The sequence below is a fragment of the Drosophila miranda genome, chromosome 4 (assembly GCF_003369915.1).
Source record: "Drosophila miranda strain MSH22 chromosome 4, D.miranda_PacBio2.1, whole genome shotgun sequence".
NCBI lineage: Eukaryota > Metazoa > Arthropoda > Insecta > Diptera > Drosophilidae > Drosophila > Drosophila miranda.
This window is the reverse complement of record NC_046677.1, coordinates 22,387,890-22,403,186: the sequence shown is the minus strand read 5'-3', so window position 1 is coordinate 22,403,186 and position 15,297 is coordinate 22,387,890. Positions and strand designations below refer to the sequence as shown.

At 42.5% G+C, this 15,297-nt stretch overlaps 3 protein-coding genes across 5 annotated transcripts in view; 2 read left to right on the top strand and 1 right to left on the bottom strand.

The window, feature by feature from the left end:
- LOC108163930 (polypeptide N-acetylgalactosaminyltransferase 2) overlaps positions 1 to 2,812 on the top strand; it is a 29,675-nt gene extending 26,863 nt beyond the window's left edge. For all 3 annotated transcript variants that reach the window (XM_033393394.1, XM_017299463.2, XM_033393393.1), the window contains 5 exons: positions 68 to 276; positions 347 to 513; positions 574 to 1,261; positions 1,399 to 1,571; positions 2,258 to 2,812. In XM_033393394.1, coding sequence (XP_033249285.1) covers positions 68 to 276; positions 347 to 513; positions 574 to 1,261; positions 1,399 to 1,571; positions 2,258 to 2,559 — 1,539 coding nt within the window. In that variant the 3' untranslated portion in view covers positions 2,560 to 2,812. The remainder of the gene's footprint in view (positions 1 to 67; positions 277 to 346; positions 514 to 573; positions 1,262 to 1,398; positions 1,572 to 2,257) is intronic.
- Positions 2,813 to 10,013: 7,201 nt separating this feature from the next.
- Positions 10,014 to 10,858, top strand: LOC108161646. Its single transcript, XM_017295948.2, has 4 exons — positions 10,014 to 10,221; positions 10,282 to 10,397; positions 10,455 to 10,536; positions 10,601 to 10,858. The coding sequence occupies exons 1-4, from the start codon at positions 10,107 to 10,109 to the stop codon at positions 10,657 to 10,659; spliced, it is 372 nt and encodes a 123-aa protein (XP_017151437.1). The 5' UTR covers positions 10,014 to 10,106; the 3' UTR covers positions 10,660 to 10,858.
- Positions 10,859 to 11,826: 968 nt separating this feature from the next.
- LOC108161588 lies at positions 11,827 to 12,667 on the bottom strand. The gene has a single exon (XM_017295876.2). It carries the CDS (start codon positions 12,566 to 12,568, stop codon positions 12,290 to 12,292), a length of 279 nt encoding a protein of 92 aa, XP_017151365.1. The 5' UTR covers positions 12,569 to 12,667; the 3' UTR covers positions 11,827 to 12,289.
- Positions 12,668 to 15,297: the final 2,630 nt, after the last annotated feature.

The following is a 15,297-nucleotide window of genomic DNA, read 5'->3' as shown; positions in this document are numbered from 1 at the left end:
TCAGGCCCCTGATTACCATCCCTCGAGTCTTTCTATAGCCTGGAATTTCCCAATTATCTCTTCATAGGCTCACAGCGGAGGCATGGGTGGCCGGCTGCCAATGGCCCCCAGCGGCCGCGCAGGCACTACCGAGGTGGAGTACTTCGACGAGGCGGGCTACATCAGAGCGGGGGCACTGCGCAACGGGGAAGATCCCTACATTAGGAATCGTTTCAATCAAGAGGCCAGCGATGCACTGCCCAGTAATCGAGAGATACCCGACACGAGGAATCCCATGTAAGAGGGAGATTTTGAGAGATTAGAATCGAATTAATTCATGGGGAATACTTTAACCAACTTTTACCAGGTGTCGCACTAAGAAGTACCGCGAGGATCTGCCTGAGACCAGTGTCATCATCACCTTCCACAACGAGGCCAGGTCCACGCTATTGAGAACCATTGTCAGTGTTCTCAATCGCAGTCCCGAGCACCTGATACGAGAAATCGTTCTGGTAGATGACTTCAGTGATCATCGTAAGTAGATATATCCGCTGGTAGATGTCCTTCAGGAGACTCATTTCGTTCCACCCTCAGCCGAAGACGGCCTGGAGTTGGCCAAGATCGACAAGGTCCGCATCATACGGAACGACAAGCGTGAAGGCCTGGTCCGGTCCCGGGTTAAGGGCGCCGATGCCGCCGTCAGCAGTGTCCTCACCTTCCTCGACAGCCACGTGGAGTGCAATGAGAAGTGGCTGGAGCCGCTGCTCGAGCGGGTTCGGGAGGATCCGTCGCGGGTGGTGTGTCCCGTCATCGATGTGATCAGCATGGACAACTTCCAGTATATCGGTGCCTCGGCCGATTTGCGCGGCGGCTTCGACTGGAATCTGATCTTCAAGTGGGAGTACCTCAGTCCAGCCGAGCGTTCGGTCCGCCACAACGATCCCACCACGGCCATCAGGACCCCGATGATAGCGGGAGGCCTGTTCGTAATCGACAAGGCGTACTTCAATAAGCTGGGCAAATACGACATGAAAATGGATGTGTGGGGCGGTGAGAATTTGGAAATCTCGTTCCGTGTCTGGCAGTGCGGCGGCAGTTTGGAAATCATCCCCTGCAGTCGGGTGGGTCACGTCTTCCGTAAACGGCATCCCTACACCTTCCCGGGGGGCAGCGGCAATGTGTTTGCCCGGAATACGCGACGTGCCGCGGAGGTCTGGATGGATGACTACAAACAGCATTACTACAATGCCGTGCCCCTGGCCAAAAACATTCCATTCGGCAAGTAAGTACAGCCCGGAACACCAGGGGAATGCCAGGGGGGGGGGGGGGGGGGAGAACATAAACATCAGCTAACTTATTTATTTCGAATTGTTTTCCCCTCCTCTCTCTCTGCTCTCCGCCACCTTGTGTCTGCTGCAGCATTGACGACCGTCTGGCTTTGAAGGAGAAATTGCATTGTAAGCCATTCAAATGGTATCTGGAGAATGTGTATCCCGACCTGCAGGCCCCCGACCCACAGGAGGTTGGCCAATTCCGACAGGATAGCACCGAATGCTTGGATACAATGGGCCACCTAATCGATGGCACTGTGGGTGAGTAATACCTTGTGATTGGTAGTCACAGCAATCCATCAGCGTGGGGTATCGTTTGGAGGCTAAAAAGAGTACGCTGCGGAAACCTGAAGGTGCACTTTCCCTTGAAATTGTCCTACAAGCAGTCTACTGACAAAACCTGAAGCTGTGGTTCTTTTTTGTGCACCGCTTAAACCTGAAGGTTTGTTTCAATTTCCTTCCAAGGGAAAGCAGTGCGCTGCTGAAACCTGAAGGTTTGGTTCAAGTAGTAAACCGCTAAAACCTGAAGGCTTGGTTCATTTTCCCGACGCACAGAAGGGATCAAGCAGTACACAGGTGAAACCTGAAAGTTTGTTTGGTTTCCTTCACAAGGAGGTGATCAAGCAGTACACCACAGAAACCTGAAGGTTTGGTTCAATCAGTAAAATACTAAAACCTGACGGTTTGGTACATTTCCCCTTCACAAGGAAGTGATCGAGCAGTGCGCTGCTGAAACCTGAAATTTTGGTTCGTTTCCCTTCACGCAGAAACTTGAAGACTTGATTCAAGCAGTAAACCGCTAAAACCTAAAGGTTTGGTTAATTTTCCCTTGAAATTGTCCTTCAAGCAGTTCGTTTATTGGCTTAACCTCCAGCTTTAGCTCGCAATGGCATTTGTCTGCCTATAAGTGCGTATGTATAAGTTCTTCAACCACTTTTTTGCACCAGGAATCTTCCCCTGCCACAACACGGGCGGAAACCAGGAATGGGCATACTCGAAGCGCGGCGAAATCAAGCACGACGATCTCTGCCTGACACTCGTGCAGTTCGCCCGCGGCTCCCAGGTGGTGCTGAAGGCCTGCGATGAGTCGGAGAATCAGCGCTGGATCATGCGGGAGGGCGGCCTGGTGCGACACCACAAGATCAACGTGTGCCTGGACTCGCGGGATCAGACGGCACAGGGCGTGAGTGCGCAGCACTGCAACTCCGCCCTCGCCACGCAGCGCTGGTCGTTCGGCAAGTACGCGTGAGAGAGACGCCTGACGGACTAGGCTGGATAAGGAGACAGATAGAGCGGGACACAGTGATATTTGTGCAAGTGGACGGAAGGAGAAGGAGGAGGAGGAGGAAGCCTAACCTAACTCTATGTGGATTGCATGTGGATTGTATGTGTACTGTATGTATTCGTTATGTTTTACCTTACCAATGTTGATTTGTTGCTGAACATAAAACACACTCTCACACACCCGATTATATTACCATATATAGTGCATACTTGTAAACGATAAGTTCAACTTTAGTTAAAGAGGGTTCACGAATCGTTCAGACACCATTTCCTCTGGGGGTTAAACTTACATCAAACGAAAATATGAAATGCATACAAAAAATGTACTTAGACTGATTAATTTTTTGTATATGTATACAAAATATATATAAAACAAAGAAAATGGGAAATAATACTACCCATAAAAGCGTAAAACTTTGGCAGCTGCTTGACAAAAACAAAAGAAAGAAAAAGCATAAGCTATAAATTAATTTTTGCATTCCAACGGCACACATTCATTCGAGTCAATTAAGGATATAAATTTCTCACAAATCAAACAGAAAAATAGCCTAGCATACGATTCAGATCTTCACACACACACATGCTCAGAGTCTTCTCAACTTTGTACTTAACAAAAACAAAAAGCAAAAACAAACAAACATGAAATGTTATCATTAGTTTTAGTTGTACTTCTAAGTGGAAAAAAATCATTTGAAATCATTGAAACCTATGTGAAATATGTATGTATATATAATGAAAAGGAAAATATTATTTAAATGTTTATCAAACGCCAAATAAATTGAACATTTTTCGATTCTAAATTGTACGCAAATCGAAAAGAATTGAATTGAATTGAATTGAATGTCTCTTTGTTATTATTTCAAATGCATAACTAATTTCCAGTAATCAAAGGAAAACATATGTACACGACATCAACTAAATTTGTATGTGAAAAAGTATATCTTTTTTCTATTATTTTCAAACAGTTTTTAGGTTCGTTTGTATGACAGGAAAAGCGTGAATGATTTAAGGAAAAAATATTGTACATTTGTTTGTGGGGTGTGTACTGTGCGTATACCCAATAAAAAATTATAATTAAAAACATTTTTAATTTGAATCAACCAGAAAAAAAAAACAAAAACAAGAAACGCAAAAAATTCCAAATAAAAAAGAAAATGTGCAAATGGCTTTATTTCATTTTACTGGGAGTGGCCCCATGGCGTGTTCTTAATATGATTGCTGTGAGGAGGCAGGAGGCAGGAGGCACAGCTGCCATCAAATCTAGCTAAGTACTTTGACTCCTATGTAAGATACGAGTATGTAGGTTAAACGACTTAACTTTCAACTCCGAAATGCATGACATGGCAAACAAACGAAACGACTGAGCAGCCAGATGAAAACTTTGCACATTACGCATACGACACGTCTACCCCCACACGAAACGAAACCAAAGGAAAGGAAAGGAAAGGAACGAAGTTTGTGTACGTTACGCGCTAATTTTGTCTTGCTCGTACTTAAAAAAGGCACGAAAATGCTGGAGTGCTGGAAATGTAACACATTGTAAAACAGGCCCAAGGCAGCTTCAAAATGTTTTCCTCATTTCGGGAATTTTAGAGAGGCTCCATTTTGAAGGGGGCTCCAGCACAAGCATGGATGCGCACCATTAAGAATAACATAAAATAAAGTGTCCTCCTCTTCAGTTTATGCCTTAAAGAGAAAGCAAGAAGTGCGGAGAAATTTCTAATGGATTTGCTACTAGAAAGAAATAAATTCTTCAAAAATTGAGCTGCATCATCATACATTTTTTGTGCTTGCATTATGCAAATTCTTGGGCAACCAAAACGGTTAGGGAATACAAAATATACATAAATTTATTGGAGAATATTAAGTAGTCATGGAATATAAATCGCATGGATTTTTCATCAGCTGAATAAGCGGAAGGATACTCTCCTTCGCTGTGCGGTTTCTTTACCGCAAAAATGTGTTTGACAGATTTGCAACCCAAGAGATGCGCTCAGAAAAGACAGTTAATAAGAATAAAGGGAAACTGTCCTTGATGCAAGAAAAATCTGACGGAATTTCTCTTGCACTCAGTCAAAATGTTAAGTTCAAAGAATACAGGAGCATACTCCAGGCAGATGGAGCCACCAACAGCTCGTTAACCAGGACAACCCCCCGAGCTGTACGCTTCCTTGCCCGAAGGATATCATAGAAATGCAGCGCAAAAAGTACGCACAACGACGCAGCCGGAAGACAAACCGATTTCCGTGCCAGAAGCCCCAGAACGGAAGCTGAACTCGACACCCGGGGGCTCAGGTGCGGGTGCGGGTGGGGGGGGGTAGGTGCGGCAGATGCCTGCCTGGTAAGCGGCGGAGCCAGCAGCTAGTGCAGGCGACAAGGTTAACCCCCAACAAGTCAGGGAAATCGTTTATGCGGCTCCCTATCAGCCCACGTTCCCTTCCTCATATGTACGAGTACAGCGGAAAATTGTTGAGGCGGGTCTGGCCTTTATTTGTGTGTGTGTGTGTGTCTGTGTGCTTGTGTGGGTAGACAGGTGAATAACAGTTTTTCCATCTTTCTGCCTGCTTTCTTATTTAAGACAGCGTGTGTCAGGCATACGTGAAAAGCCAACCAACAGCTCCGCTCCGGACCTGACCTGGCCTGAACCGACTTGGCTTGGGCAAACATTTTGCAGCTTCCTTTTTGCGCCTGTATTCGCTTTCTTTTGCCCTAACCGAGCAGATGCTATCGGCATTTTTTCCGCTTCCGCAGTTTTATCACGGGGCATCAACTTTTCTCCTCCCACCCCTCCAGTATTTATACCCTCCCCCCAGGCAACACATGGATGGATGATATGGTTGGGGTATATAGGACTGCTGTATGGAGGGCATTCAAAGACTGATTGACAGTTCTCTTAATGACTTTAGTAAGCGAATTTCCTGTCTTTAATTACTACACCACTGGCTCATTTCTTTCGATAAACGATAATTTTTTTTACCATTTTATTTGTTGGGTCTGTTAAAAATTCTGTTAATTAACTGCGAATAAAAATCTAGCTCTTAAATTAGTAGTCATTTATTAGTTCCCCATTCTCGGTGTACTATCCCTCTCCCCATTTAAGATGTCACATAGTTCCCTCCCCTACTAATTTCTTATTTATTCTGTTATTCTGTTGGGCAGTTTTCCAAACAGTTTCCCAACCTCAGTTCCTGGTTTGTAACCAGTTTAATTACCACTTTCCTGTTAGTTCGCCTCGTGTCCCCGCTAGTTGCCCCCCGTTGTCTGATGGGTGCCTCCGTCAGTCGAGAGCTATCTCCTGGAGTGGCAGCCTTCTGCCGGGCGAGAGTCTGTGTGCTCGCTTCGTAGCGTAGTCTGTCTTACGTCATTGTCGGTTTACGTGGCGTGTTAATAACACATCCTCTCGCTCTGCCTCTATCTCTCGCTGTTAATCAGTTGACATTTTGCAACACAGGTTCACAGGCTTACAAGCAACAGCTTTTGGGGTGTAGGTGCATGGATGGGTGGCATATTGGGTAGTTTGGGGAGGTTCTCATCATATAATTTCTTTTTTCGTTGCCCGGCAAGTTCGTGCATTAATCATTTTGTTGGGTCTTACACTGTTTACCTCATGCACATGGCCCCGGCCTAACTAATGGCTGCCTGTCGCTTCCAGACCGTCGCCGGAAACATAATTAACAACACGTTAGAGAGCCCAGCCAAGTGGACGCTGATGATGATGACGCTGGCGATGAGATGACCGAAAATATTATTTCTCGGTATGTGAGCGACACAAAGGTGCACGAAACCCAGTGGCAAATGCTGCAAACCATAAATTTAAAATTAAGGAAAAACCAATTAAATCAAAACTTGAATCCTATGGCAAAAATTACCATTAAATTACAATAACAAATACTTTATTTATCCCCATTGTGTGCGGCAAAATCAATGATCGTTTGCCTAATCTTTCCTTTTCATATGGCGAACAAATGCAAATGACTTCCCTGGTCTCCGGTGTTTATTCAAAGTTCGCACCAGCATCAAATTTTGCTCGCATAAGCGGATTACTTCACTCTGATTTCTTGACTTTCGGGCATTGTAAGCGTTTCATCAACCAAAATAAGAAAATTCAATTATGTGGCACCCAAAATTTACCCTCTCATACTGTGTTCAGTCTTTGGCAGTCTTTTAGTTGGGAAAAAATTACTTAAGTAATCGTAATCGAAAGGAATGATAATAAGACATAGTCTTAGAGCCTTTTAGATCCTCTGAAAATTCTTTAAAAATATTTTAGATTGGTAGATAAAGGCTATACTTTTTTAAAATTGTGGGATGTACAATTATTCTCCAACTGAGGCCTCAAAAATTTTTGCGAATAATCTTTAGATATTCTTTAGATCCATACCAATCTCAAAGTTTTAAAAATTCCTTATAGTAGTCTATCTGAACCCAAAAAATAATGTACGTCCAGATGCAAGTCCTTCAGTGTATTGTACCTTTTTTTATAACTGCTTCATATCTATCACCAAAAAGCGTATACTCCTGATCCCCCAGGGGAGCAGGGTATTAAAGACAACCTATAAATCAGCTTAAATTTACACTTTGCACAAAAGTTTGCAAAATGTCGCGGGCCAAAAAGTTGACACAGCTGTTTGTCCTGCGATTTATCCTTCGCCTCTTTGCGAAGGGTGTGTCTCCAAATTATATGAATGACTGAATGAATGAATTCGTGTGTGCAATCGATATCTAAATCGGCTTTGCTTATAGCTCTCCTTTATTTGGTTATTAAGTACTGTTGCCCATCACCAATGAAATGATTACAATATGGTTCTCATTTTGATTTTTGGAAAGGGAAATTCCCTTTTAGCAGACAATTTTTATCCTAGGAAAACCCATTCTACAAAAAGGCTGCCATGGAAACAGTATTCCTCCAATCAACAGAATTCATTAATATTTAATGGGCCCTAAATGAGTGCGTGGGTTGCAAAAGAAATATTATTTTTCACATAATTAGGTTAAGTGAGGGGCTGGAAATTGAGCGAAATACTCGATGAGCAGCGCGAATGAATGAAGGATATAATCCGTGAATTCCCGTGAATAGATAAGCGGAAAGTTAATAGGCTGGAAGTGTTTTGGATACTCAAAATAATAATTAACTAATGGATCGATGGAAAATTGCTGCAGTTTATGTTGGACGCAAAATCTGTGGGCTATGAATTTAGTTGAAATAGTGCTGTAAGTAGCCTGTTTGTCTAGCCTGATGCTAGGCTGTACTACACAGTAAACCCCCCTAGAAGTGTGCATATATGTGGCATTTGCTGGGAAAACACAGAGAGTATCCGAGTCTGTAGAGTCACAGAGACTAAGCGAGTGCAGTCCAACTTTCCACCAGGAATAGGCACTTTGTAGTCAAAGCAGCACTTCCCAAGTCTTCGCAAGCCATACCTGAATATTCAAATACAAATAAGTAATAATGTGGTCCTGCCACTAACCATTCAGTACATTTATGTGCCACTCATACACGGAACATGTCGCAAACGAACTATATGGATCCCAAAGTCTTCTCCTCTGGAGTTCAGCTACCGCCGCACCATCATGTCCTATACTAGTATATATGTATGTTATTCCATTTCCATCGATGATTAACTATCTTTTACCAATATATTGTGTGAGGGGGATTATCATTCTCCCTAACACTCCATTGCCCTTCAATCGATTTGCTCTGCCTCTGTCCCTAAGTCGGATGATGCTCGATGCGCCCAGAAGCAGGCAATGCTTTCTTTTCCTGCGGCTTGAGCCAAGACACACACGATGGCAGAAGCCAAAAGTTGTTTTGACAGCAAACAAATACTCGCAGCAAAGGACAAAAACAGCACAGAGCCAGTGGCAGAGCCAAAGCCAGAGCCAAGTTAGCGCCATTGTCTTGACTCATAACGAAACTTTCGCCTGGCTTTCCCACCTTTGTTTTATCTCTCTCTCAGACTTAATTGGAAAGCATGAAGACACAAACACAGAGTGAAACGTGTCTGCATTAAAACACGCACGACCAGGAATAACAAACAAACACCCGACCATGGCTGGGCTGGGCTGGGCTGGGCTTGGGCTTGGGCTGCCAAAATGTTTGTCCTTGGGTCCTCAGCTTCCGCCCAACCAAAATTCCGCTCCGTTTCACGACACGACTCGAAGGGCTGTATACATAATTTGCGAATGTTGTTCTAAGTGGCTCCTCGACAGCTATTTATGGTGGGAGTCGGGCAGATATATAGTGGCATTTAATATTTTGCCCTATTTGCCCATACATTATCTTGTCTTGGCGGAGTGCGTGTGCATAAATAATGGCAGCCATAAAAATTAGTACTGCATATCGGATAGAATGTGAGCAACAGGAGAGCCCAAGGAAGCTTAAATCCCTCGTATTTTAGAGCTCTTTCCGCATAAATGCAAGCAAATATTGATGCAGGTTGAAAGCAAACTGAAAATTGTGCAGCTTAATTACTTGGCATTCCACATCCTTCAATTGAACCCGAAGCAATCGTAAGGCAAAGACCCGTCTCGATTGAAAATTTGCACAACTAATTAGCTGCTGGGAAGAGTAAACACTTCAGTAAATCCCCAGCCGTTTCAGCAGAATCTGCAACAATTTCAAATTGTTTGATTGTATGCAAATAAACCGCCAGCCGCAATTGCGAGCCAGCAAATACAAGATGCCAGACGAGGGCAAGGAGCGCCAGCAGAGGCGACACCTGAGCCCCAATTACGAAACTAATTAATTGAAAGCAAAGAGGCGTGAACTGGCCGACAGCCCGAAAGATGTACGCTTGGATGGACACTCAAGTGCCCCATGAAGTGGCCCCATCAATCCGGGGCAATCAACATCAAAATTCAAAACCTTCACCGACCGCCGAACACCGAACACTCATCCATCCACTCCGTCGCCAAATCAATGTCCGGCCCAGGCACATCCAAAAGTTATGGCGTGCATAAAAGTCAACGTCAATGATAAATGAAGCCCCAGCCAGCATTTGCATACGGATGCATACATAATGGCCAAGACGAAAGCTGCAGAAGAAGCTGGATCTGGCTCTCAAGACCATGGATGGTGGGGGGGATAGTACAAGTGGAGTTCAAGTACTCCAGAGGGATGATAGGAGTACTCTCCCTTTGGCTTTTCGGGTAGAGTTTTCAAAGATGCGGAAAGAAGAATACGTATTCCATTCGCAAAGCGACATGAATAAGCCACCGGACGAAAGGATAACAATGTCAGTGACACATGAGCAGCGAAACGAGACCAAAAAGGAAGCAACGGAAAAGGGAAATGGAAAAATAAGATGTCGCTAGGTGTCGACAATATGATGCGAATTTGATACTCTTCGAGCGAAAATTGCTTCGAAAAGGGAGCATGCCTTGCGAGTTTAATCCCTAAGGATATGAATAAACAGTCTCACATTTTCCAATCATAGTGAACCTTGTGAAACACGTCTAGACTAGAGAATTCACATTAATCTTAAAACTTATTTCCAAAGATCTGCAATCACAATGTGTCTTTCAAGTGAGTACGATAAAATATGTACCTGGTGTTTTGCTGTATGGAACATAATCCTTGGCCTAACGTGGAGCATTCTGGGCTATCTCGCTGTAATCGGACATGAACGTGCGTACAAAAATTTTCATCTGCTGAGCAACTTATCGGTAACCCCATAAATATCTTTAGATGGACTACACTCTAGGTACTACGACATTGTGGTTTGTTTGTACACAGTTACGGTCTGTATTTGTGCGCCCCTACATTTGTTGTCGGGCGTATTGATAATCGTTGGAGATTGGAAGGTCAGTCAGGCATGTATTTTCCTTGGCCGCTAACACTCAATCACTTTTACCCTGCAGGATAGCCAACAAACGTTCAAAGTAGGAAAAAATCTGAGCAATTTATTCCCATTCTTTTTGCTCGGGACTATCATTTTTCCAGGTGGGTGGATCGAGTGGTTCTACATTAATTTTGTATTTTAATTACTCATTTTTTGTGATTTCAGTTATACATTTCATTGGCCTGGGAAGGGTTTGTAGCTATTATGAAAAGCGCTGGAAGTGATTTGAATTCTGTGCATCGCTTCCGCGCTTTCAATGTTGTGTGTTTTAGACTATTATCAAGTACTTAAATGAAAGGCATCACATGAAAGCTTTTCCATGGCGCTGATCTGGGAGCTGCCGTCATCTTCAGCAGATCCATCAATGGCTAAGGAGGCATACTTATGCTCCTTCTACACGGACCGCTTAACATTACAATTTAACCTAATACTTTTACATATGTTTGTAATTAATTTCTTCAACTTATTTCTTTTAATAAATCTAATCATGGATATTTTCTTGAAAAATTTGGTAAGCAAAAAGCCTGTTTAATTAAATGTTCATAAAACTTCAAGGGTATACAAAGTTCGTGGTGTTATCTTCCTTATTTAATTTCATTTCACATACCCAATTCGATGCAGCAATGCAATCAAAAATACGCTTCAGCAACACGAATTTAATTGGCTTTCGGGTTGGATTTCAAGGTGAAAAAAGCGCATGACTTACATTGAGTGGATCCCCTCAATTTGTTAAGATCCTGACAATGCTTGACATTGAGAACTTAACCACGGAGGGGCCAGTGAGGGCTGGGTTTTGGTAGTCCCTTGAAGCGCTGCTTCTGTTGACTTCCAGTATTGATAGTAATAGTTGTATATTTACTTTTGCAAAGAAGGCGCATTACAAGCAGCTGAAAAACAATGCTAGCACTGACACTGACTCCACAAGAATCGGAGACAGCGATGGATATGCCCAGAGGAGAGACAAGTGTGTCCCCGCAGATGACAGGCGAGTGAACAAGCCGTGTCAGAATAGAGGAATTAGTCCTTTAATGCCAAAGACAAATAAGAAGAGTAACGGACATATGCCAGAGCTTGTTGGACAAGATGTCAGAGCTGATTTTGCCTGTCAAAATGAACCCTGATTTCCAAGTAGCAATAGAGAGGGCATAGGGAAATGATTCTAATTCAGATATTTCCCATTGTCTCGCAATTTGCATTCCCCTCCACTTGGTAAATGGTTTAATGAAATCAATTACCAGTTCCCTCCACCAGCAGCCACTTTGCTCGGTGGGAAAAGGAAATTAGTGCGCCTCAAGGAGTCGAAGGAGACGATGAAAATGCAGAAGGAAAATCGAGTAAAAGAGAAACCGTTTACTTGTAGCAGTCGACAAATTGTTGAGGACCGTTCTGCAAGGTTTTCCATGTTTCCATTGCTTTTTATTGAGTTTTTATTGCATTCGCTTTGTGTTTTTGCTTTTCTTATGGCCAAATTGAATTGGAGAAAATATTTGTGGTGGCTGACTTTGATTTAATATACCAAAGGCCATGTCTATGGATATGTGTTTGAACTGGTATTGATGTGTGTGCTCTGCTAAGCGGAAAGTAATTGAGTTTTCACAAGCTGTCTTTTATGGCCGTGTTCCCAAATTCTGTATTTTTTCTATGCCGGATATTTTTCAGTACACTTAATTTAATTTTTTCCAGGAAGTGGATTGGATGATTGAGTTTTTTTAATACCGAAAATAATAAGGAAGTTCAATCAATTTTTATTTATTTCTACGAATGTATCTCTGATTAAAGCCTGTCTTTCCTGACCCTCTCTGGACTAGTTATATCCTGCCCATTGCTTGGACATATTCAAAGATGTTAAATTGTCTATTTTTTAGCGGGCTCAATGCATGCCGGACTGCACATCATCGTCTTCGTTGTGGCCGTACACTTAGAAAAGCCCTTGGCCGTGGCGGGTTGTGCCTTTGCATCTGGTTTCGGTGCACACTCGTTTTTACCAGAACAACAAAGGTCGCACTGACAACGCGGCTCTTGGTAGCCAGTCTCGGGTGAACAGGGCGGACAATCGCAGGTCTTTATCGTGTCCGAGGTACAACAGGTGGGAGGCGTTGGACCCACATAGAACGGATTGAAGCGGCAGACCATTTTGAGGGGCCGGAAAGTCCAAGCAAATCAGGCAGATACAGAAATTTTGAAACTTATAATTTAGATGTTTTTTGTGATATGTCTCATTGAAGGACTTGGGGATGACATTTTTATCCAGGAAATATTCAATTACCAGACCTTAGGCCTATCCGGAGGAAATTCTAATTATATACTTGGCAAAGCAGCCAAATTACCTTCCAAATGAGGGGCCAAAACCAGACAAACAAATTCCGTTTGTTGGCAAATATTTGTACATTTTTTTTGCAGCTTATAAAGCCGCTGGCATAGAGAGCTTAAAGCTGATTACACAGTTTACTCAACAAATGCGGAAAATACATAACACACAACAGCAACAAAAGCGGAGAAAAACCGCACAAAAATAAACATTTAATGGCGAAACAGGCGTAAAAAATCGGAGGACCAAATGGTTCAAGTCGGTAAGCGGGAAAATAAAATAAAAACTGTACCAAAATAAGAAAGCAATAAAGCAAGGACTTAAGCTGCAATGCCGCAAGGACGGGGCCAAGGCGGAAGGAGAGGCGCAGACGGAGAAGGATATAATCGTACAGAAGGAGGAGAGTAACACATGCTCATACGCGTCGAAAGTTTTCAATTTATACGACTTCATTAGAAGCAACGCTTGATGAGCAATAATGATAAAAGAAAAGGCTGAACGGGAAGTGAAAGAAACGGGAAAGAGGAAGACGAAGCAAGGGTGTATGCGAAGAGCAGCCGGAAAGAAAGTTCACTAGTATTGTGCAGAGTGTGTCCTTAGAAAAATACCACAAAAATGAAACGTTATGACACTTACTAAAAGAGTTCTCTAAGAGACAGAAAAGGGTTTGTAAAATAGAGCAGTGATAAAAGCTTAAAATGGAATAATATGTGTTTTAAAAGCTTATCAGATTCTCAGATTTTATGTCCTACATTTATGTTGTAGACCGGGTCACAGTATAATTTAGTTTTTATTCTCAAATGACACTAATATAATAATTCTACTAGTATCTATCATACATCATATTTATTTAGATGGTTTACAAATTATCTTATACAAATAAATTAATATGTAGCATTTTAAATTTTTCAAAAAACTACCACAAACTAATTTAGTTTCAAACCATTCCTTATTCCTTGCTGGAAGGTTTGTACTATCTGTGATTCGTTTTTAAGCAAGCGTCATACCAGTATCAAAGGAGGAGTACACTCCACCAAGGAGGTGAAACAGCTGGAAAATTACTCCACTCACGCACGGACACAGATAACCATTTATGAATGGGTGTCTGTCGCTCAAGTGGCCTAATGTGAGAAGGCGAAGGGAAGGGGTCCGAGAGAGAGAGAGAGAAGGATGGATATGTGTTGGGTGTAATGAAAGTTTAAATCGTTTCTCTCCCTCAGAATACCAACGCAGTGGTCGAGAGACGGTTGGCAAGGGCTGAGGGTCATGCGGAATGAGGTTTACTTCCCCTTTGGTAGTTGGCAAATAAATTCCATTTTCATATGCATAATTCTGGGGCATTGTCCTACACTTTTTTGGCGTAATAAAGTTTATCATAATATTTTGGGGTTTTCCTTTTCCTATGTTGCGGTCTTTTTCTGCTTGTGTGAATGGAATGCATAAACAGGAGACAACTTATTGTTATGGTAAATGCCACATTTTTGACAACGAAATATGAGCTTTTTCTGGTGTACAATAGGGAAAAAAGGGCATTAGGGTGAGATAAATCATTCATTTTTTGTTAGAATTAGAGTTGGTATCATTAATAAGGTAAGTGTGGGTCATAGAAAGTATGAAAGAACTATGAGGAGTAAGCTAACATTAGCTGCAAATGGTATTATAATAGAAGCTATATTGGAGTGCAAAATCTTTCATACCCAAAGCAATATTAGAGTTTTGACTTTTCAGCAAAAATTTAAGAGACCCTGAGCCACTTTCAAAAGCTACCCTGAAAAAATCGTGTACCATATAAATGTATGGGCGTTACTTAACACAAATTATAATTATAAACAGTGCCAGTTTTAAAGCTTTAAGAACTAAAGAGCTATTCTTAACTCTATTTACTATTTACTCTATGTTCCATTGGTTGTTCCTCATCTCGAAATACATGAAAGCCTACAACACATGTAAGTAACAGAAACCCCATTAATTAGAGACCATTTAATCACACCTATCGTGGTGGTGCGTACAAGTTCATTAAACGATTGAATAACTAATTTCCCTTTGTCCACCCAATAGTCATTATAGACCCGAATACAAATTCTAAAATTCTGTTCAAGTGTGGCATAAACAGGTCCCTAAGCACGTGCCCTGAACTGCGCCTAAGAGCTAAATGAAATGGCATTCACTCCATTTAAATCAATACTGAGTAAATGAGTTGAACGCTTTTTAATCACATAATTACAGGGAAACCAACCAGAGAGAGTGCTGTGGGACATGACGCGCGGCACAGGACACATGACACAGGACACAGGATAGAGGACATGCAAATGAGAATTCCTCACTCGGTTGCGATTGCAATCTTCACGCATTGCCAGGGCGCACTGGGAGAATAATAAATATGAATTGGAATTAATTCGTTTTGGCAAGAGCATAGGCAAGGACAAGTGTAATTACGCAAACACACGGACATCGGACACGCCGGACAGCCACACATTCAGGACATTCGGTCCTGGCAATGGCGTTCTGGCCGCGTTGGCTCGTTTGCCCTTAATGTTTTATGCACAACTAAATA

Excerpts from the sequence above, each read along its gene's own strand:
- LOC108161646 (XM_017295948.2), top strand. The coding sequence starts at position 10,107 with ATGTGTCTTTCAAGTGAGTACGATAAAATATGTACCTGGTGTTTTGCT. Across the intron at positions 10,222-10,281 it reads CGCTGTAATCGGACATGAAC|ATGGACTACACTCTAGGTAC; the intron begins GTGCGTACAAAA and ends AAATATCTTTAG. Across the intron at positions 10,537-10,600 it reads CGGGACTATCATTTTTCCAG|TTATACATTTCATTGGCCTG; the intron begins GTGGGTGGATCG and ends TTGTGATTTCAG.
- LOC108161588 (XM_017295876.2), bottom strand. The coding sequence starts at position 12,568 with ATGGTCTGCCGCTTCAATCCGTTCTATGTGGGTCCAACGCCTCCCACC.